Source organism: Arvicanthis niloticus, chromosome 18 (genome assembly GCF_011762505.2).
Source record: "Arvicanthis niloticus isolate mArvNil1 chromosome 18, mArvNil1.pat.X, whole genome shotgun sequence".
In the NCBI taxonomy this organism is placed as follows: domain Eukaryota; kingdom Metazoa; phylum Chordata; class Mammalia; order Rodentia; family Muridae; genus Arvicanthis; species Arvicanthis niloticus.
The window spans coordinates 46,129,710-46,151,757 of NC_047675.1; the positions used below are offsets into that span (position 1 = coordinate 46,129,710).

A 22,048-nucleotide genomic window follows, 5' to 3' on the forward strand; every position below is an offset into this window, starting at 1 on the left:
GTCTGAATGGCAAACACTTCCCAAGAGTCCGCTCTTAGTAAGCAACTCTGAAGCTGACCTGGGAAGCAGATAATAATCCAGGCAGGGGAGCCCAGAAGTGGGGTGCAGCCTGGCTGAGGGCCAGCAGAAAAGACAAGGTACAAGGCCTAGCGACAGGAGGGGATGCCTCCCCTTGGCCTGGAGGGAGAGAGATGATAGGGAAGGAAGCCTAGGGCCAGCAAGCAACTGAGCTTAGGAACAGTACCCCCACCTCTTGCTGGGCTTCTGGAATGCTGAGTCTGAGGACTGGAAGCTAACAGCTTAGACTCCCCGAGGAGCCCAGCAGTGCCAGCTGCAGACCTCTGATATCAAGAGGCCTTGAGTTCTGTCTGGTAAGAAAAGCAAGACCCCCAGAGGGCACATCCTGGAGGTTCTCGTTTGCACAGCCTGCTGGGAATAAAGAGCTGGAATAGAAGGAACCCTGTGACAGTGGGGGTGCTCTGTGTCTTAACTGGGGCTGGGGATAGGAGTCTGTGCAAGGGATGAAACCGCGAAGAGTTAAGCAAGCACACACATTCAGAGCCGGACCTGAAGGTCTGAGCAGAGTTAGATGCCGCTGTCATACCCTGCGTGACAGGCGCTGGAGACAGTGTGATGCGACCGTGGGGACTGAAGGGCACGTGGTGGATCTGCCTCATTGCTCACACCTGAAACGCACTCAGCAGTGATCGTTAGGTCTCAAAAAAAAAAAAAAAAAAAAAAAAAAAAAAAAGCAAAAGCTGGGGCGGGGGAGACAGCGGCGCAGCAGGCAAGAACACTTGCTGTGCAAAACACGGGGTTCTGAATTGCGATTAAAAAAATAATAAAACACTCACCCGCAACCTCTGTGGTGGCAGTGGGGGAGGATGGCTGGGGCTTGCTGGCTGTCAGTTGAGCTCCAGGTTCAGTGAGAGACCCTGTCTCAAAGGAATAACGTAGAGGGGGATAGAGCAGAATGGCTGGTGTCCCGTGATGCCCGTGCCCACAGGTGCATACAAAATGTACACACATGCATGCACCAGTGCACACATGGACACACATGCAAAGCAAGCACACATGCATGCATTTATACATACATGTGCACAAGCACATACACATGTACACACATGAATGCACACATACATGCATAAACAAGTGCACACATGGATATGCGCAGACAAGCACACATGCATGCACTTGCTCATACATGCACCCACAATGCATGCATAAACAAGTGCACACGTGCATGCACACACACATACACTCACACATGCATACATGTACACATGCACAAGCGCACACACACTTGTGAACACATACACACATTTGCATATACATGCATATATGACACAGATGCACAAGCACACACATGTGTACACACATGCATACGTTCATGCACAAGCACACACGTACATGCAGAAATGCATAAACAAGTGCACACATGGACACATGCATGCAAGCACACATGCATGCATTTGCACATACGTGTATATACACACATGCACAAGCACACATGCATGCATTTGCACATACGTGTATATACACACATGCACAAGCACACATGCATGCATTTGCACATACGTGCATACACGCACACATGCACAAGCACACACGCGCACACATGTATACATTCATACATACACACATGCACAAGCACACACGTGCACACACACGTGCACACATGGACACATGCATGCAAGCACACATGCACACACATATCAGGTCATGTATCTCTATGTCTCAGAGCATTTCCAGGGCACCAGTTCACGCCTCATGAGAGCTAGAGGTTCCTGGGGTGAGGAGGTCTTCCATTGTTGCCCTATAGCTTCCTCTTGATGAAGGCACCTGCACTGCAGCTCTGACATGTCCCTGCTGCCGGGGCCTCTGCTCTGGCAGTTCCCTCGGTCCCTGAACACTGTTCGCCATCCCTGAAAACAGCTCTTCCTGCACCTCAGATGCCTCTTTCCTGTGCTACACTGGGAATGCTGGGTCAGACCCTGAGGTTACAGAGTGCTGTTCAGAGGGGGACGGTGGTCTGAAACCCCAGAATCTATGCTCCTGGGATATGGTGGGGGGGCGGGTAGTACCCATCTCTACTCAGGATAGGACCTAGGGACAGAGTCCAGATTTCACTGGGGATGGTTGGGACATTTGGGGGCAAGGGGCAGGGCCTTTGTGGGCAGAGGCTTATGATAGTGGCTGGTAGGTAGACTATATACTCTTTCTCAACAGCCTGTACCCACCTTGGCCTGCATGGGAACCTGATCCACAAGCTTAGTAGGGCCCTTCTGTGAAGTCACAGCAGAGACGGTTGCTTAGAAAACACTATGGCAGGAGAGCTGGCCAACCCTGGGCAGTGTTCCCGTGACCCTGTCATCTGTGCTGATCTGCTCCACAGAGCCCTCACTTGGCCAGGCCACCTGGGTGTCTGATGCTGCCTGTTCTACAGACATGGAAGCCAGGGCCCAGAGAGCTGCAGCCATGTCTGAGGGTACATAGCTCACAGCTGCAAACCAAGCAAGGCCGCTTCCTGGCCTGTGTTGGCCTCGGCAAGACTGTGTCCCTATGGCCCAGGTGTGTGTTGGGGCAAGCATGTTGGTGCACTTTGGAGTGAATCTGTCCTCCTGCATCCTCTTGGGGGCACACAGGCAGATGTAGGCATCCCAGAGGCTGCAGGCGCTCCGTCATCATTACAGCGTCTCCCTGCTCAGCTTCTGTCCATGTCAAGGCCTGGTCACCTACACAGACCATTTGTCCTCTTCATCCACCCTTCTTGCTGCCTGTCCTCCTCTCTCCTCCTTCAGACTGGCAAACACTGAGCTACCCATTCGTACTCGTATTTGAATATTCAGCCCAGTCAGCGTGTCTGCTCTGTAAGGCTAGGAATTGCTAACTGTTCACTGGTTTCCATATCTATCGGAAGCGCAATGCTGGGCACATAGTAGGTGCTAATAAAGTGGGTGGGAACTGGATGGATGGACCCATTGATGGGTGGGTGAGTGGTGGGTGGGTGGATGGATTGAAGGATAGTTTGGATGGGTAGATGGGTGGGCGGGTAGATGTGCAGGTGGATGGGTGGGTACATAGGTGGACGGACAGAAAGAAGAGTGACGTATGTGACAAGGAGCCACCTTGGCAACTCACATGGCTCTTGGATGTCCCCAGAGGATCAGAACACTGGAAACACACTTGGTGGCAATGGATGGTGTTTCAGAAAGATCTCCTGGCTCAGATGTGGTAGGGCTTTCGGGGACAGTATGACCAGAGCCCAGCAGTGGGAAATGGACAGTAGGTGCCCCAGGAGTGGAGGCTGGGTCCTTAGGAGAGACAAGGAGTTGGGTAGCAGCCCTGCCTATAAATGGCTGACTTCTTCCTCCCTCAGCCTTGACTGTGGCCTTCCATTGTCAGCTCCTTTCTCAGACACTGGCATGGGGACCTGGCTGGGTAAGCTGTCTATTTTCTGTTTATCCCAGCCTCAGTTTCTCTAGATCATGGTGCGGTCACACTCCCTGCCAGACTACCCAGCAGAATCACTGCACGGCTCCCACGTTTGTCCCTTTGTCCAGGCACTCAGCTGCTGAGCCTGACAGTGGGAGGTGTCCCCTGTATCCTCTTGACCTTCTGCTGTCCCCAAGGCTGGTGGATTTGACGCCTCCTCCTCCAGCCTCTGAGTGATGGGGAAGAGACCCCCAGCTGTGCTGCTTGCCAAGCGGGTGTCTGCGCCTGCCCCAGCCCCAGCCGGAGCTGCAGCCGGAGCGCCCCTAATTGCCAGCACAGATGTGGAAGCCACCAGCCTCCCCTGTGCGCTCGGCTGTGCCGTGTGCTTAATTAGCCCCTGATTACCCATTTGCTGGGTGCCGTGTGTATTCCATATCTAATAACTTTCCAATTACGCCCGGCCGCTCTGCTCGCACTAACCCTTTAGCTGTCTGCTGGTCGGGGACTGCGTGCAGCAGTGATGTGCTCTGGGCTGAAGCCTCTCCCTCCCTTTAGTGCAGGATCTGGCTCCCATTCTCTGCCTACATTATGGAGTCATCACGGGATGGCAAGGGCATCAGACAGTGCTTTCAAGCCTCTGACATGCCATCTTGCAAGTCCTAACGGAGCTGGCCCAATGCAGTTTCTAAGCCAGGGTGGGGTGGGTAAAGGGACTGGGGCTCCCGAGGACAGAGCTGGCCTGTATCTCCATTGTTGGCAGGTGGCAATGGTCCTGTGGCCTGCGTGTCCCTGGCAGGTCCCTGGAGGCTGGCAGTTGTGACATGAGGGGTAGGATGACCCTTTACCCTGCTCTTGGTTTCTTTTCCATGCCTGGCTTCTCCTGGGCCAAAGGAGGGTGGCACAGTGCTCTTCTGTGGCATGTGTCCCCCAGTGTGATTCTTTGTCCTGTGTCTCAGCATCCTGGCCTTGCTCCGGAGGGAAACCAGTGCAGCCTCACAGCAGTTCCCGCCCAACTCCCTACCCTGTGGCCTAGAGTGAAACACTGGTGGGGCGTGGGTCCTGCTGGCATTTTGAACACCCGACAGAGCACACAATCGTTCCTGGATTCGAGGCTCTGACCTTAAACGTAAACTTGGAGAGCTGGCCTGGCTTCCGTGCCTCAGTTTCCTCCTCTGCAGATGGGTGTGTGTGTATGGAATGACTAACTGAGCTCAGACAAGTATTCCCCGAAGTCCATAGCTTTTCCCTATGCTTATGCCCCGGGCTGTCACGGTCAGCTTGGTCACAGACTACCATCACTGCCCAGCCTGGGAGCAGTTGAGTTCCTAGACTCTACTGACCCTTTTGGAGACAGCACCTTTTCCCCTCTAGGCTGCAAATGGAGTCCTGGAGAAGAGAAGCCACACTACTGAGCTCTCACAGCAGGGGAGGATAGCAAGACCCAGCCCCAGGCAGGCTGAGAGATGTACTCTAGCCTGGAACCCAGAGGAGGAGCGGTTCCAATAACAGAGCTGGTGTTTGACCCCAGTGTCTTGCTTGGCTGCCTCCAGGCTGCTGCAGGGCCTCAGCTTGAAGCCTGTTCTTAGAGATGCATGGTTGGTTTGCTAGACAAGGAGGGACAGGAAGACTGATGCTAACTGAGAAAGGGTGACATGAGAGGTCCCACGTGACAACTCCATTAATGTGGCATGTCCCCAGTAGGAGAGCGTATACAGGCAGAGGGGAGCAGTGGCTGCAGATGCTGAAAAGCAGAGTGTGTGTGTGTGGGGGGGGGACAGAGACGGATGGGGGAGGAAGGGGGTGGGAGACTGAGAGAAGGGACTGACTTCAAGGAGTTTGGGGGAATGGAAGGAGGCTCCCAGGGTATCCCCTGGGTTAACAGGATAAAATGTTCTAACCTGGATACAACTCTACAGCTTTGCAAAATGCCATTGATTCAAACTATTTACTTATATTTCATGTTTTTAGTGTGTGGGGTACACATGGGTGCTGCAGTATGCTTTTGGAGGTTAGCAGACAAGTTGAGGAAGTCAGTCCTCTCTCTCTGGACAGTTTCTCTGTCTCTCTCTCTCTCTCCTTCAGCTGTGGGTTCTGGGAATTAAACTCAGATCATCAGCCTTGGCAATAAGTACCTTTACCTGCTAAGCCATCTCACCAGCCCCTGAACTGCATAACTTAAATACTTGCTGTCGAATTACCTCTGGGTTCAATCCCCAACACTGAAAAGAAAATATAAATTGTATAGTATATGAATTTATTTCGATAAAACTTAAGATAGTAGAGATTCCCAATGTAGAGACCTTGTGAGCTGATAAATTACTTACATAGAATTGGATCCTTTATAGAACACACATGTGCAATAAACATGTCCACATGTGCAACAAACATGTACCACATGCATGTACACATGTGCACACATAAACACATACAAGCACACACATGCCTGTCATCCTTTTGAACAGGGATATGATATCCGCTTCTTCCTTCCCCTCCTGACTTTATTTGGTATGATGTTCTCAAAACCCACGTGAGTTTCCTGGAGAAATAAGGATGATGTGAGATTCCTTGAGGGACTTGGGTGGCAGGCTGTGAACCCCTTTTTATTTTGGAGAGCCATTAGGAATGTCCTCCTTGGGCCCTAGCTACTAACTGACCAATGCTAACACAGTGACTGCTGCCCGTAGAGGCTCAGGGACCATGGCCTTTATTCAGCCAGCCATTCAAAGCCAGGGATGCCTCATATGTGATGCTGTGATTGCCAGGGTCCCTAAGGAAGGGGATGGGAGGACAATAGTGCAGGCTCCAGGCATTATAGCATGTGACACAAAGACAGAGGGTGACCCAGGTGGAGAGGAGACCGGCTAGGCAGCCCAGGGATGCATTCCGTTAGGAGTCACGTTCAATCTGGCTATGGGAGGCTGAGCAAGGATGGCTTTCAGTTCAGTTCAGATCCCTTCCTTTTGGGGAGGGAAAGGGGGTGGGGATCTCAGCATGTGTTAATCTACAGCCCTTCTACACACATCCATTGACCCTGATCATGCTTGCATGAGGGAGGGATGAAACACTTCATGTTGCATAGCAAGAAAAGCTAGACTAGAAGAGACACTGGCATGTGGTCCTCTGATCCAGGCTCACACTGCTGGGCGGACAACAGGACCAGGTTACACATGGTTCTAGAGCTTAGCACTTGGCTGTGCAGGGACCCGTGAAGGTGTCAGTACCGGGAACTCATCCCACACAGGCCATGGTCTGGGATATTGATCCAGGACAGAAGGCTGTTGTGAACAGTTCCTTTCAAGGAACTCAGACATGTGCACTTCCTGTTCTCCAGTCTCTGTCCCCAGGCGGGCCTTGCTGGGGGATGTGGTAGCTCTGTGTGTGACTTTGAGAGATAACAGCAAGGCTCCAAAGCCCTACCTTACATCCCAACCTGTATGCAAATCGCTTCTCAGTTGTCAATGTTTCCTAACAAAGAGCAAAGAGGATGCAGCTTCTAAAGGCAGCAGCAGATGCTTCCAGAAGCACATGAGACGCAAGGTGGGGCTGGCATGCTGTAGCCATATCTGCTTAGTGCTCTAATTTGGTTCAGGGTCTTGCCCTGTGGGGTGGTTCGTGATACCCTGAGAAAGGGTGATGTGTGTCCTAGCACCTTTGTTACAGTAACACACACTAGACCTGCTGCACCTCAGGGCCCCACTTCCAGGAAAAGCTCACCAGCACACCTGTCCCTGGCATCTGGGGTGGGTGGGAAGGTGGATGGATGGGTGGATGGATGGATGGGTGACTGATGGTGGATGGATGAAGAATAGATGGGTGGATGGATGGATGGGTGGTGGATGGATCAATGATGGATGGATAGATGGATAACGGGATGGAGTGAATAGGTTGATGAGATGAATAGATGGATGGTGGACAGTGGATGGATGGGTAGATGGGAGAATGGACTGGATAGAGTGGTAGATGGAGTGGTAGGGTTTCCTAGAAGAAAAGAATGGATAGCACACACATGCACACATACATACACACATGCAAGCACACACACATACATACACCACATACACACACAAACACATATAAACATATACACACACATACATACACACACAAACACATATAAACATATATACACACATACATACACACACAGACACACATGCACACACACAAACACATATATATATATACACACATACACTCACTTATACACACACACACGCCACACACATACCTACATATACCACACATACACACAAGCACACACATACATAAACCACATACACACACAAACACATATAAACATATATACATACACACATGCACACACAAACACATATGCACACATGAACATATACACATGCACGCAAGCACACACACATGCATATACCACATACACACAAACACGTACAAACATATACACATACACACACATGCACACACAAACACACATGCACACACACAAACACACATACATACACACCACACACATACACACATACATACACCACACACACACAAACACATACAAACATATACACATACACACACATGCACACACAAACACATATATACACACATAAACATATACACACATGCACACAAGCACACACACAAACACACATATATACACACATACATAAACATATACACACATACACACCACGCACAGACACACACCACACACACAGACATACATATGCATACACATACACACATACATATACACACATACATACACATATACATATACACCACACACACATATACACATGGGGGGTGTTAATTAGAGTAGATTACAGGCTGTGGTCCAATTAGTCTAACAATAGTCACCTACCAACAGAAAGCATAAGAATCCTGTGACTGTTCAGTCCGTAAGGCTGGATGTCTCAGCTGGTCTTCAGTCTGTGCTGGAATCCTGAAGAAGTAGGCTCTAATGGCCGTGAAACGGGAGCGAGGGCAAGCGGGCAAAAAGCAAATGCTTCCTTCTTCCATGTCCTTTATATGGGGCCGCCATTGGAGAGTGTGGTGCAGATTTAAGGTGGATTTTCCCACTTCAAATAATTCAGTCAAGACCAATCCCTTAGAGGTGTACTTAGCCACTGGGTCTTAGTTGATTCCAGGTGTAGTCAAGCTGACAACCAAGAATAGTTATCACAGATGGGTAGATGGAGGATAATGAATGGATGGACGGACGGAGGGACGGACGGATGGATGGACAGGTAGGTGGATGGAAGTATCGATAGATGGGTGGATGGATAGATGGGTGGATGGATAGACAGATAGATGGGATAGGTGGATGGATGAGTGGATGGGTGGATGGTTAGATGTATGTATGTATGTTTGTATGTATGTATGTATGTATGTATGTGTGGGTAGATGGATGGATGGATGATGGGTAGATGGATGATGGGTGGATGGATGATGGATGGGTGGATGGATAGATGAATAAATGGGATGGGTGAATGCATAGACAGATGGACTTGTGGCTGGGTGGGTGAGTGGGTAGGGGAATGGTGAGAGGTGTGGATTAAGAGCTAAACTGGGCCCAATCACGTGGCTCTTGATGTGACATCTTCCACACCCAATTTACTGTCCTTCCCTGTCAAACCCTACTCCCCTTCAAGGCCAGGTTCAGAGCCCACCTGCTCCAGGAAGCCCTTCTGGATCTCCCAGCTCTCAGGGAGCTTCCCCCGCAGTCTGCAGCACTGACCCTATACTCTGTCCCTGCCCATGACTCTCGCCTCCCGTCTGCTGCTCTCTGTTTAAAAGCTCCATCTTCCTGTTGCTTCATAGCTGACTGAGGTCACAGACAAGCACTTCAAAGTTCAAAGCCCCAATTACCATACAAGTTCAGACAGTTCAGGTTGCTGTGCCAACTCCCTGGCAAGGGGGTGTCTGGAAGAGCTGTGTGATTCTGTGTAAAGGCTTGGGCTGGTGCCAGCACATAGTAGGTATTCAGCAAAGAACTTTTTTTTTTTTTTGCTTTTGTTCTCTGCTAGATCTGGTACCAACGGCCACTTTTACACCTACAGTCCTTTCCTAGGGGTGCCAAGGGTTACCCAGCTACTTTGCCCCAGCAGAACCCTGCTGGTTCCTCTACTCCAGGAGAAAAAGTAGGAGGTCAACAGGTATGGAACAAGAAGTACAGGGTGTTCACAGTCCTCTGCTCCCCTCCAGCCCATCACCAGGGGCTACCATAAGGATGCTACCCGATTTGACCCATAAGCCTTCTCTGGCAGCAGGAGTCCCTGGCTGGCAGTGTAGCATTCTGCATTCCTACTACCCCCCCTCCCCCATGGATGTGGCAACCCTATGTCTGTCTTTCTTTAGTTTCACCCTGATAGAATTTTCCACGGTGATTTAGGACAAGATTGTAAAGCAGTCAAAGCTCCTGCAGGGTAGGGCCACAATCTGTGCCCAGGGATCTCTGCCACTGTGACAGACTCACCCCAAGTCCCAAGGAATGAAGAAATGATGTGTGGCCCGACGTGGTGCCTCCTGGCTCCAGCCTTGCATGCCTGCTGTGGAGTTTGTGGGGGCTGCGGCTGGGCACTGTCTCCATATGGATGCTATAAATTAAAGCGTTCCAGGAAACAGCACAGTAAATTCATCTGCCTCTTGCCTGCAGGGCTGGTGGGGGCTGTGCTCGCCTCAGGAACTCTGAACATCCGTCTCACTTAGGGTGCTACTCCTACGGAACTGAGCCCTGGGAGAAAAAAACTTGAAAAAAAAAAATTAAAAATAACTGGATGAACAGAAAATGACTTCTTACCAGCCCTGCACTCTCAGTGGGGAAGAGGGAGAGCCACCAGCCCGTGTATGGCTCCCTGTGGTCCAAATGGCCTAGCAGAGGCTGAGCTGGCCCCAGCCGCCCATCTAGACCTGAGAATCCCGCTGGCCTAGGCTGACCCTGCTTATGATATATCTCCTTTACTGAGGCCACTTCTGAAACTTCAGTTTTCCCAGCCTTGAAAGCAGCGTGGGGCAATAGAATAGTCAGGATCACGGGGCAGAAAGAGGTGTATGTGGTGGTGGCGGTGGCAGTGGTGGTGGTGGTGGGGTTTAGAAGGGTGATAGCCAGGTACTGGGATGTGGAGGTTGGGACTATTTGTATCTGGGAGGGGAGAAGGTCCTAGGATGGATATGAGGTGGGGGGATAGAGGAGGGGCTGGCTCTGTGGTAACTGGTGAATTCTTTGTTGAGTACATGTTTCCACAACTTAAACACGCGTGGGAAAGGGCCAGTGAGATAGTTCCTCGATGGAACGTGTGTGAGATAGCTCAGCTAGGGAACATGCTGGCAAGCATGAGGACATGCGTGCGTTTGGTCCCTGGTACCTACATGGTGGAAGGAGAGAACTGACCCCCGTATATTGTGCTCTGGTTTTCCAGCCTAAATCTACCAAGTTGGGTGTCCTGGTGGGGGTTGGTTGTCCGCATGCAGACGGATGTCTCTGTAGAGACTGGATGGCAATGGCAGCCTCTGTGCCCAGCAGGCTGGAGTGAGAGGTAGGAATTCCACAGAGGTGTGCTGACACCGAGGGTGTCTGGTTTCAAAGGGTACCTACCACGTGAATGTTCTCTTTGACCCCCATGATGTAAGGACTTGGAAATATATAAAGCCCGTTGGGGAGGAAGTGAACCCAGGCAAATGCATATGATAAAGAGGAAGAAGCTAAGAGCAGCTCCCTCCCACCCCCAGAGACACTAAGGATGGTGTCCCTGGTTTCTTGAACCCTCTCCAGTCACTCTGTTCTGTGGGGAACCTCACCCATGCTTGGCATTCACAACAGGATTGGATGTATGCCTCCTGGTCTCGAAGAGATTGGTCCCCAAAGGACTTGGAGAAATGACATCCCCCCCCCACCCCCTGTGCAGCTGAGATGGCCATTCCAGCTTCCCAATTGAACACAGCTGTCCTGTGGTACAGTACATGGTGGCATACAGACATCCCCGGGGACAGGCTGTGTAAGGCTGAACCTTGGTGCATCTGTCCCAGGTCCCTCTTAAACCCTCACCAGGTTGGCTGTCAGAAGCTAGCGACTTCTGTGTCAAGATGTCAAGAGATGGCCACACATAGTTTTACAGTGTCCGGTGTCAGCCCGAGGTTCCTGGCCAGACAATGAGATTCCATAGTCTTCAGTGTCATGCCAGCTCAGCTGAACTGCTGACTGGAGAGGTCAGGCCACCGTGAGGAGGAAACAAAAAGACAGCCCAAGGACCCTCTCCTTCCTGATTTGCTTGCCTTCTTCTTTCCTTACAGGTCTCCTCAGCTCCTCTGGAGGCACCTGCAATTGTCCATGCTCCTGCACCGGAGCCTGAGCTACAGCCAGTGCCCCCCGCAGACAGTCTATCCAGGGGCACCAGGACCATCCAGGAGCCGCTGCCAGTGCCAAGCCAGCAGAGTAGCCGGGACAGCTGGGACGGGGACAGAGCAGACCTCACAGTCACAGGTAGAGGAGTGTTTTGCGTCTCTCCACATGGGCTGGTCCTGATCCAGCCCGTGGGCTGCGTCTCTGGAGGCTGAGTTGGGACAATGAGTTCAGAGCTCGGCTCCACCTCATGTCCCTGGCGTTACAGGGCTGGAGTCCGCTTCCTGGGGTTTGGAGAATTCATGCTCTGTGATGAACTTGCCTGTGCAGTGACTATTCATTCATGCTTGTAAATGTCACCTCAGCAAATACGAGCCTGCAGGTAGTTTCCGGGTAAAGTGGGTATGAGGACCAACTGACCTAGTCACCTGTGAAGGCTTCCATAAGTGCTGGGCCAGCAGTCATGAGGACGTCCGAGTTGAGGCTTCCCCATTGATGGCCTCATATCTCTCTGTTGCTGTTTGGTGGCTTTTGAGGGAACTATGGCCAGGGTGGCCCTCCTGAGCCCATCAGCCACTTGTGTGCTCCTGAGGCCTTCACTGTAGGTTCTGAAGATGCAGTGGACACTTGTATCTTAGAGTCTCTTCTCAAGGTCCTGGTGATTCTCACAGGGCCACCGTAGGCCATGCAAGACTCCCTGGAGGACGCTGTACTAGGGAGGACCTGTGGGAACCTGGTCCACGCTGTCCCTGGGGAGGAGTGGAGACTCAGGGGCCCACCGAAGTGATAGAGGCCTGCAGCATAGCTTGTTAGAGAACAGCAGGAGTTGGGGCTGAGGGAGGTGACATGCAGGCCAGAGAACGTGTGGCACAGTGGGTTGTTGGCCCACCATGGGCCCAGGCTTGGATCTGGGGTGTTCATCTTTCAGCACTGGTCTCCTTCCCTCTGTAAGATGGACTCAGTCCACAGGTGAACCCGCCAGACCAAGTACTTATGCCTTGGGGGCCTGAGGGGCTTCAGGTGTGGATAGGGTGGCCATACAGAAAAGGGGGGTGCAGGGCAGATGCTGCCAGAGACTGGCACCCCTTTTCCCCCACATTCATCCAACGCGGTCAGAACCTTGCATCTGTGAACTGCCATGGTAGTGGGTGGGCCTGGCTTCCACAGCCTGTGGCATCTGGTACCAAGGGAAGTGTGTGTGAGCCTGGGCGCTGGCTTCCCGGGGCCACTAGGCAGCATGCTAGACTTGGGTGGCAGCACCTCCCTTAGCACCCCCGTTAGTTCCACAGGCATGCCCTGTGGAAACCAGGGTGCTCTGAACTGACATGGGCCCTCCAAGGTCCAGGACATACATGCCGTTCTGGATTGGGTCCTGAAGGCACACTCGTCTCTGCATCTCCTACCCAACCCTCCAGGGAAAGTTTACCCTGAGATGTGTCTGCAGGGGTCCCAAGAATGTTCCTGGTGCTACATTCCCCAAGGCAGGCCAGCCCCCCATGGAGTTCTACAGGAGAGCCAGCCAGTGTGTGGGGAGAGGTGCCCCTGAGGCTTTGGGCTAAGGGACCTTCAGCATCCTCTGTCTCCCAAACTAAGTCCATGAGATGTGTCTGGTGGATGGTAGTCCATGGTCTTCTGTGGCATCCAGGCAAGCGCAGGCTTGTGTTTGTGCTGCTTTACATCAGCAGAACATTTGTGCAGCGGGCTCAGAGAGCCTGGACACCCACCCCTGCCACACAGCAGTAGCGGGGTACTAGAGTTTGAAGCCTGTGTCTGGCTTCTACGACCTGCTTTAACTCTGATCTAGAAAGTTCCAGGTCATAAGTTTTGGGGGTGACATTTCAATTTCCAGTAAGGAGCCCTGTTTGGGCCATTTGGGGATAGATATTGTCACTTCTGTGTCCCCTGAAGGTGACTCCTGGGTGGCTACCACCCGACTAGCTCTGGAGGCTGCACTGGGTGGGGGAGAGGGAGAGGAGGTACGGGGGAGTGCTCCCTGAGAGTCAGAAAGCCAAAATACAGGGTCAGGGGACAGCCCTGATGTCTAAGCAAGGCAGAGCTCAGGCGGCCAGGTCAGTAGACAAAGAAGACTGGCTGGCAATCCTGCCCTACAGTGACAGCTTGGGCAGGGCACCGGACCCCCGTCTGCCAGCTGCTCCCACCAGGATGGATGGCCCAGGGCAGCTTCTAGCCAAGAAGGCCAGGAGCATGGCCTACAGTCAGGTCCCACGGGGGCAGCTGCACTGCTCAGGATCTGACGGTGACGGATGGATCATCATACACCTGCCACCTCTCATCCAGCAGTGTGCAGGCGGCGTGGCTCACACCAGCTGTGCACTGTCTGCCTGCGGCAGGACCGGTCACATGGGGTGTGGAGATAGGCTACATGTGGCACATCTCATGTGCATACACAAACACACACACACACAGACATCCATACACAGAGATTGTGGATCAGAACCGCCCCACCGCTGACAAACATATATAGCACCAATGGGTATAGACGTAAATACAGGTGCGCGAACATAAGGAACAGACATGGACATGCATACACACACGTGGGTTCGTGCCAACACACATGGATACACCAGCACAGGTGCATACATGCAAATACCAAGATGTGAAGACTACAGAACACTAACACCCACAGCGTGCATAGTATGTCGGTGGAGATCAGTCCTCCTAGCGGGTATACGTACAGGCCTTATGACTGTATCACATGTGTTTGTGCATAGACACGGTCTAGACCCTGTACTCCACAGTAGTCACAGAAGCCAATATCCGTTCATGCTCACAGGGGATACACAGCAGTCCTGTACACATCTGAAGCACACAGGGGTGTAGACATAGACTCCCCACAAGCATGCATGCTGTTTTAGCCGCTTGTCTCATGACTGTGCCAAATGCCTGGCAAAAGCAGCTTCATGAAGGGTTTATTTGGGCTCACGGTTTAGGGTTCAGTCCTTCATGTCAAGGAAGGCGTGGCGACAGGAGGAGGGGTGTCTGGTCACACTGGAGCCATGGTCAGACATGAACCTGCTCAGGACACCGTCATACACACACCTATCACACACACACACACACACACATACACACAGACATCCATCTCATGTGCATACACAAACACACACAGACATCCATCTCATGTGCACACACATACACAGACATCCATCTCATGTGCATACACACACACACACACACAGAGACATCCATCTCATGTGCATACACACACACACACAGATATCCATCTCATGTGCATACACACACACACACATACACACACACACACACACACACACACACACACACACACGTTTCCCATCTTTTTAGAGTTTAGCTATAGGGAAGCCTCTTGAGGGCCTAGCTGTGGTGGCTTCAGCCAGTTCTGACTTGCACAGTCCTCTCTGGGAGTGGTTGGTCACGGTAGGAAGAGGACATCTACTTTTTGGCAGGGCAATAAACACCTCAGCCAGCCGTTCCTCAACTCTGCTTCCTTGCAAGGCATTCTATATATGGGGCTAGTTGGGGAAATACCTGGGCCAGACCCGGAATCCCAAGGTTCATAGGATTTGGTGTCACTTAGGGACCAGGGCCACCTCTACGTCAAGGATGGAATAGTCTGTGGTGATGCTTCCCGGTGGCTAACCAGACAAACTTTGTGTGGGCAGTGTCAACTCAGAGGCGCTGCATTAAGAGAGCCACCACTGGTTGTAGGCCCAGTTCGAGGCCATGGGGGGGATGGACCAGCACCTGCTGGGCACCTTGGGCCCACTTCTTCATCCTGTGAGGACCATGGTGAGCCAATCACTGTTCCTCTAGCAAACAAGGCCCAAAGGAACCTTAGCCTGGTGTGCAGTGCCCCCTGCAGAGAAGGATGTCATTTGGAGTCTTGGGTGGGCATCCTTCCCTGCAATGTGAGGGCATTTGGCTCTGTCAACAGCCTTGAGCTTCTAGTTGGAACAAGAGCCATCTTAATGCGCATATGGAGGAAGCCGGCTAGGTGGGAGAGGGCTCTCAAAGCTGAGCACAGGTTCCTTGGAGTGGAAGCGATTCTACACACTCCAGAATGACAGGAGGGAGACGGCCTTAGTATCACGGTGGATCCATGCACTAGCCTTAAGTTGCAAACTTCAGGATCTCCCGATGCCTCAGCTGCTCCGACCGCAGAACAGCCACCGCGAAACGAGGCCATCCGACTGAATCAGCGTCAGGGGCATGACACAAACGCTAAGACACGGTGATAGCTGCCAGGCAAGGTTGCGTAGGTTACACACTCTACAACAGCAGTGTGTGTCTCTGAATGTGCTTCCTGCATGGCTGTGGGGTGGCCACCTGCCCTGTAAGACAGATGATAGCTTTGTATGTCCTTTCTGGGTTGTGTAGCAGTCTCTCCTGTGGCGAGTTTCTCATATCAGCAGAGATGGTAGAGGCCGCCGTCCCCACTGGTGATCTGAGCTGTGTGTGCCAAAAGCCATGGCCAGCCACTCTGGTCCCAGCCCCTCCCTTTCTCAACTGCATGTCAGCATCATTACCAGTGGTCAGGCCGGACATGTGTGCCCCCCCATGGGGCTTCCTGAGCCCTAACCCGAGAGAATTGGGGCCTTGCTGTGTACACAAATGGCTACCAGGGGTTGTGGTCACAATCCCACCCTCTCCAGATGCCGGTGTTCACACACTGCTGTGGAGAGTGAGGGAATCCCACGTTCTCACCAGCACACAGGTGCAGCAGCCTGGCTGTCACACACTAGTACCACGGGTACCATTACTGCCTGTGTTACTCCCTTTTCTTGTTAGTGTGCTCCAACATTTGACAAAAGTCTGCTTGTACGTGGGGGAAGGGTTTCCTCAGCTCACGTTCCGTTCCGGGTAACAGTGGTTGGGGAAGCTTAGAAGGAGGAACAGCAGGCAGCCACAGTCAGGAAGCAGAGAGAAGGCTTCTGCATGGCTCACCTTCCCCCTTGTATCCAGTCCAGGACCTCAAATTCAGGCAGGATCTCCCTTGCTTACTTAGCCCAACCCAGAAAATCCCCCACAGCCATGCCCAGAGGTTTGTTGAGTAGGTGATTCAAGATCCAGTCAAGCTGACAGTCAGTATTAACCATAACATCACCTGCCATTGGGAAGGAAAGCGGCTTCCTTGTGGAAGGGTTGGTGGCGGCAGATGCTGTGTAGAGACATTGCGGTGAGACAGCCATAGTGCTGTCTTTCACTGCACAGCCTTTGTTGCTTAAAGACTCCTCACATCCCTCATCCTGTAGGCTATCACCTGGCCTGTCCCACCCAGAGATGTCAGCTTACTATGGCCGCTGTGATAAATCTTGAGCTGGGCCTATTTATTATACACACACACACACACACACACACACACACACACACACACCCCTGTGATTCCCCTCACCAGCTAGCCTGGACTATATAATCTCATCCAGGTCTCACTGAGGGAATCCAGGACAGACAGGATCAGTTTCTGAGAGAAAACTGTTTCTGAGGGAAAGCCTCGTCCTCCTTCTGGTCCTTCTAGAACATTCCTTGGCTTTCAACCGTCCCCCCCGCCCCCATGCCTGTCTTCAGGGCCTGTAATGCAGAACAACCATCATCATGGTCTTTGCTGACCCTCTCCTACCTGACTTATTTACCACTATCTCCCTGTGGCTGTCCTGGGACAACCTTGCTGTTAACCTGTCTCTCGGGCAGCTGCACAGTAGCCACTGCTGCAGCCTGCACCCTGCGGGCTCTGTGATCGGGACTGGGAAGCCTTATGGGGTTTGTTATTCCACTGACCCTGACACTATGTTTAAATCACTGGGCTGTCCAGGGCAGGCGCCAACAGACGCGGTGAGGAATGAATGCTCTGCTGTGGAGGTCCTGCTTGGGTGACAGGGTTCTGCAGCTCCCTACGCGCCAGGCTTTGCCTTCAAGGTTCCTGGCAGCCGTTGTGCTCCCTCCCTAGCAGCCCCCTTGGAAGGACCTGGAAAGTGGGAAGACCCTCGCCAGCACAGCTATGACACTGTTGACTGTCTGAGGAGAAGAGAGGCTGGGTGGAGCTCTGTCTCCATCTCTGTCTCTGCACCAGGTGGCCACTTTCCTTGGCGATGTGTCTCGGGCTCTGGAACCTTGAGCCTTGAGCCTATGTCCTGCCTAGGCTACTAAGGCTCCATTTCCTGGTTCTGAGGCTACCCCTGGGACTCCCACTGTCCTCAGGCTCTGAGCTCCTCTGCAGCAAGGAATGGCATCTGGCCTTGCAGCACTTTGTAGCTGGCACCTGGCCTCTTTGGGGACACTGTTGTCAGGCCTCTGGCGGGGTTGGGGGACATCCCTTGTCAGGACCCTGTGGAGGACACTCCTAACCTGACCCCTGTGGGTACATTCCTTGACAGACCTCTGTGGGGGATACCCCTTGCCTGCCCCCTTCATACCTTCCAGGTACAGGCTGGGTTTGAGGTTCCTCAAGACTTCCCCTACTTTTCCTGCCAGCCTGTCTGTTTGTCTCTCTGTCTGTCTTCCTATCTCCTGCCTACTTCCCAGAGCCCTCTGGGAATGGCATTGTACCAGGCCTTCTTTGTGCCATCTGCCTACCTCAAGACTGGCTCCATATCCTCTTTGTCCCTGAGGGGTGGGGATGGTTCTGGGTTCAGGGGCTTGTTCCGAGAAACAGGTTCCCTGGGCTGAGCTGCAGCCTAGGAGAGGGTTTCTGGGTGCTGGGGCTGCATCCAGTAGACATGACTGTGGGACCATGAGGTGTTAGAAGTGGACATCCACAAGCGGGGATGCTCGTTGCAACTGCCGTTCCCACCCCCCCCCCTTTTTATTCCTGTCATGTGTTAAAAGACACTATGTGCCATGCAGATGGGATGTGAACATCTTCACACACATGGATCTGGGCTTGCTGTGTTCTAAGACCTGGCTCTACTGAGCTCCCGGGATAAGCTGGATGTTGTCTTGTGTTTTGGTTTCCCCCATCTGTGACACAAGGATGCTGCCTGGCCTTAGTTAAGATTTCTATCCCTGTGATAAAACAATGACCAAAAGCAACTTGAGAGAGGACAGGGGTTTACAGATCCAGGAACAACCCGTCGAAGGAAGCCAAGGCAGGAACCTGGAGGCAGGACGGGAAGGAGAAGCCGCAGAGCGCTGTTTACTGGTTTGCTCCCCGTGGCTTTCTCAGTCTGATTTCTTAGAGGATCCAGAACTGTCTGCCTAGGGGCGGTACCACCCGCAGTGGGCTGGATTCTTCCACATTAGCTACTAATCAAAAAGATGCCCCACAGACTTGCCCACGGCCCAGTCTGATGGAGAGGCTTTCTCATTTCCCCTTCCTAGATATCTGGAGCTTGTGTCAAGCTGACCAAAAATTAACTAGCACACTGACCATTGGAGGGGTAAGAGGTGGCCGTGTCTGATGTGTAGCGAGACCTCCAGAACACAGTACGGGCCTTCTGGCTTGTCACTAGCAACTCTGCCTCTTCCTCTTCTTTGTCAGAAAAAAAATGGGCTCTGGCAGAGGCTGCCGCTGTCACCAGGAAGGCAGGGAGGGTACTCAGCTGGCAGAATGCCCATGACAGCATGTGGAGAGCCGAGCCTGGTGACACCAGGCACAGACAGGTTCAGCCTATGGTTGGGATGCCACAGCTGCTCCAGGGGGTGCAGAGTGGGACACAGCTCCCTGCACATCACCCCAGTGCACTCCCCTGAAGCAGGACCTCCTGGGCACCTGTCGTATACCTCACTGTGCCGTCCGTCCTGTCTCTTGGGTGCTACCAGGGGAGCTGGGATCCAATACCTGGCTCCAACTAGCACTTACTTTTATCTCCTTGGGAACATCTCATAACGCTGGAAACATGGCTTGCCAGTCAGGGCAGGAAGTGTAGAGGCCTCTGAAGGCACAGGCGGTAAAGAGGCCTTTTACCCAGAGAGAGAAGGCCTGGAGTCTCTCTGAGCACAGTGGGGCTCACAGGACATAGGCGGAGACCAGCCCTCCCTCCCACCCTCCTTGTCCTTCCCCCTTCCCATTTTAGTGGACATTTTGTTCAGACACAGGGTCTGCCCATGAAGCCCAGGCTAGCCTGGAACTCTCTATCCCCCTGCCTTACACTCTGGAGAGTTAAGACAACAGGCATGTGCCACCATGCTCAGCTGGGCCTGCGTTCCAGTGAGCACATTGACCTGGGGGTGTTCACTGAGGACTTTGGGAAATGTCCTTAGCACCAATGTCTGATGCCCTCTCCTGTGCCCCCTTTTTTTTTAAAAAAAAAAAAATTGTTTTGTCGTTTTGAGTCAGGTCTCATGCTGAAGTCCAAGCTGGTCTTGAACTCATGGCCCTGCTGCAGCAGTCTAGTGCTGAGACGGCAGGCCCATGTCCTCATCCCTGGCAGATCTGCCTTCCACTGGGATATACTGTCTTTTCTACACTTCCTTGGCTGGTGTGTGGCTATGTGTGCCTGCCACGAGTTTCAATTTTCATAAAACAAAGAGGAAACGATATTTCGAGTGGGCAGCGGGGAAGGGTAACCCAAGTGTTGGCTCAGACTCAGTGTCTTCCTGATGGCTTGTGATCAGGGGAGATGCCTGTGCCTGTTGTGCTGTGGCCCAGAGGTACCACCGCCAACTGGAAATTCTACCCGAGAAGGTTGGAGATAGGAATTTTCAGTAAGAAAAATGGATTGAGGAACTTGGATGTGGGGTGGCTCAGTTAGCATGAGGGTCTGAGTTCCGTTTCCAGCACCCACGTAAAAGTGGTTCTCACATGTGATCCCTGAATTGGAGAAGGGAAAAAAAGGATATGACCCCTGGGGCTTGTTGGCCAGCCAGTTGGTGAGTTCTAGACCAAAAAAAATACCTTGTCTTCAAAGACAAGATGGCAACTGAAGACATCTGACATCAGAGTCTGATACACACACACACACACACACACACATACACACACACACACACACACACACACACACACACACACACATGTGTGTGCACCTGCCCCTGCATCTCCACACACACAAAGACCATGCTCAGAGCCACCCAAGTGACTTTTGTGGGCCCTGTGGGTGAAGTGTCATTGGGCCCTAAGAAGGCAATGTTGTGATCAGCTTGGCCCCACCCTCCTGAGGGCCACATAGGTGTAATGCTTTCCCTGTGTCCTGGGGGAAGGGGGGTGGTTATTCCAACCCTCCAGCCTTTAGCAGTTGCTGACGGGGTTGCAGCCTCTCTCTTCAGCTTCATTCCCATCTGGAGATGTTATTCCTTCCCGTTTGTGGGTCTCTTACCTTCACACTCTGTGTGTGTGTGTTTGTGTGCGTGCAAGCGCACATGCGTGCACATGCGTGTTCACAGTTTCCTGGGTACTTAGCATCTATTGTGTGCCTCAGATTCTTTAGACCCAGAAGTGCACAAAACAGACTTGTGGCCCAATACTCCAGAACTGTTTGATGTCAAGGAAGTGACTCCTGTGGCTGGCACAGTCAGAAGGCCATGCTGAGAGAATGCCTCATGGCTTTCCAGTCAGGGGGAGAAAGGTTCAGAGGCCTGAGGCATGCTGGCTGGCCTTCATGAAGCAGGGACCATGGGTCCCCCGTGCCTGACACCACAAGGAGGGGGGACTCACAAGCTTTCACTGGGTGACTGGGAGCTGGGGTCTGTGCAGCAGTGGAAGGAAGAAATTCGATCTGGAGAGCCCAGGTATGTGCATCCAAGTGACTCCTTACCCATCTTTAGAACCTTCCTTCTCTCCTCAGGAGCTGGGGGGTGGCCAAGGCCAGTCAGCCATGTTTGTGAAGGAGCTCTGAAGGTTGAGTGAACATTTCAAACCCCTGGTGAGGGAGCTATAAGATCTGCCGAAGTGACCAAGCATTTAAGGGAACTAGCTGCTCTTCTTGCAAAGGACCAGGGTTCAGTTCCCAGCACCCACATTTAGACAGCGCCCAACCTCAAGTCACTTTAGCCCAGGGGATCTGGCGCCCCCTTCTGGCCTTCAGAGAGACTGCACAAAGGTGGTACACTTGCACACAAGCAAAACACTCACACCTAAGAAATAAAAATAAATCTTAGAAGCAAAACAAAAACAGAAGAAGCAATGCCTTCAGGAAACAGAGGACCCAGCAGTCAGGTCTCAGCCAGGGGCACCTCAAGGTCACAGCTGAGCTTGCGCCCTGGAGGATGTTCCTCCAAGCAAACACTTGTTGTGAAACACGTGTGAGTCTGGGAGCAGCCTTCTTCCTGTCACACTGGTTTCCTGTGTCACATGTCACCTGGAACTAAGTGGCTCCAAACATGCCTCTTCCCTTTAGGCTAGAGGTCAGCGCTCTCACCTGGGTTTCA

At 52.4% G+C, this 22,048-nt stretch overlaps 1 protein-coding gene across 3 annotated transcripts in view; it reads left to right on the plus strand.

The window, feature by feature from the left end:
- The window catches only part of Gse1 (Gse1 coiled-coil protein), a 361,982-nt gene that overhangs the window by 118,906 nt on the left and 221,028 nt on the right, over nt 1-22,048 (plus strand). For all 3 annotated transcript variants that reach the window (XM_076915970.1, XM_076915969.1, XM_076915971.1), the window contains exon 2: nt 11,695-11,884. In XM_076915970.1, the coding sequence (XP_076772085.1) occupies nt 11,695-11,884 (190 nt within the window). The remainder of the gene's footprint in view (nt 1-11,694; nt 11,885-22,048) is intronic.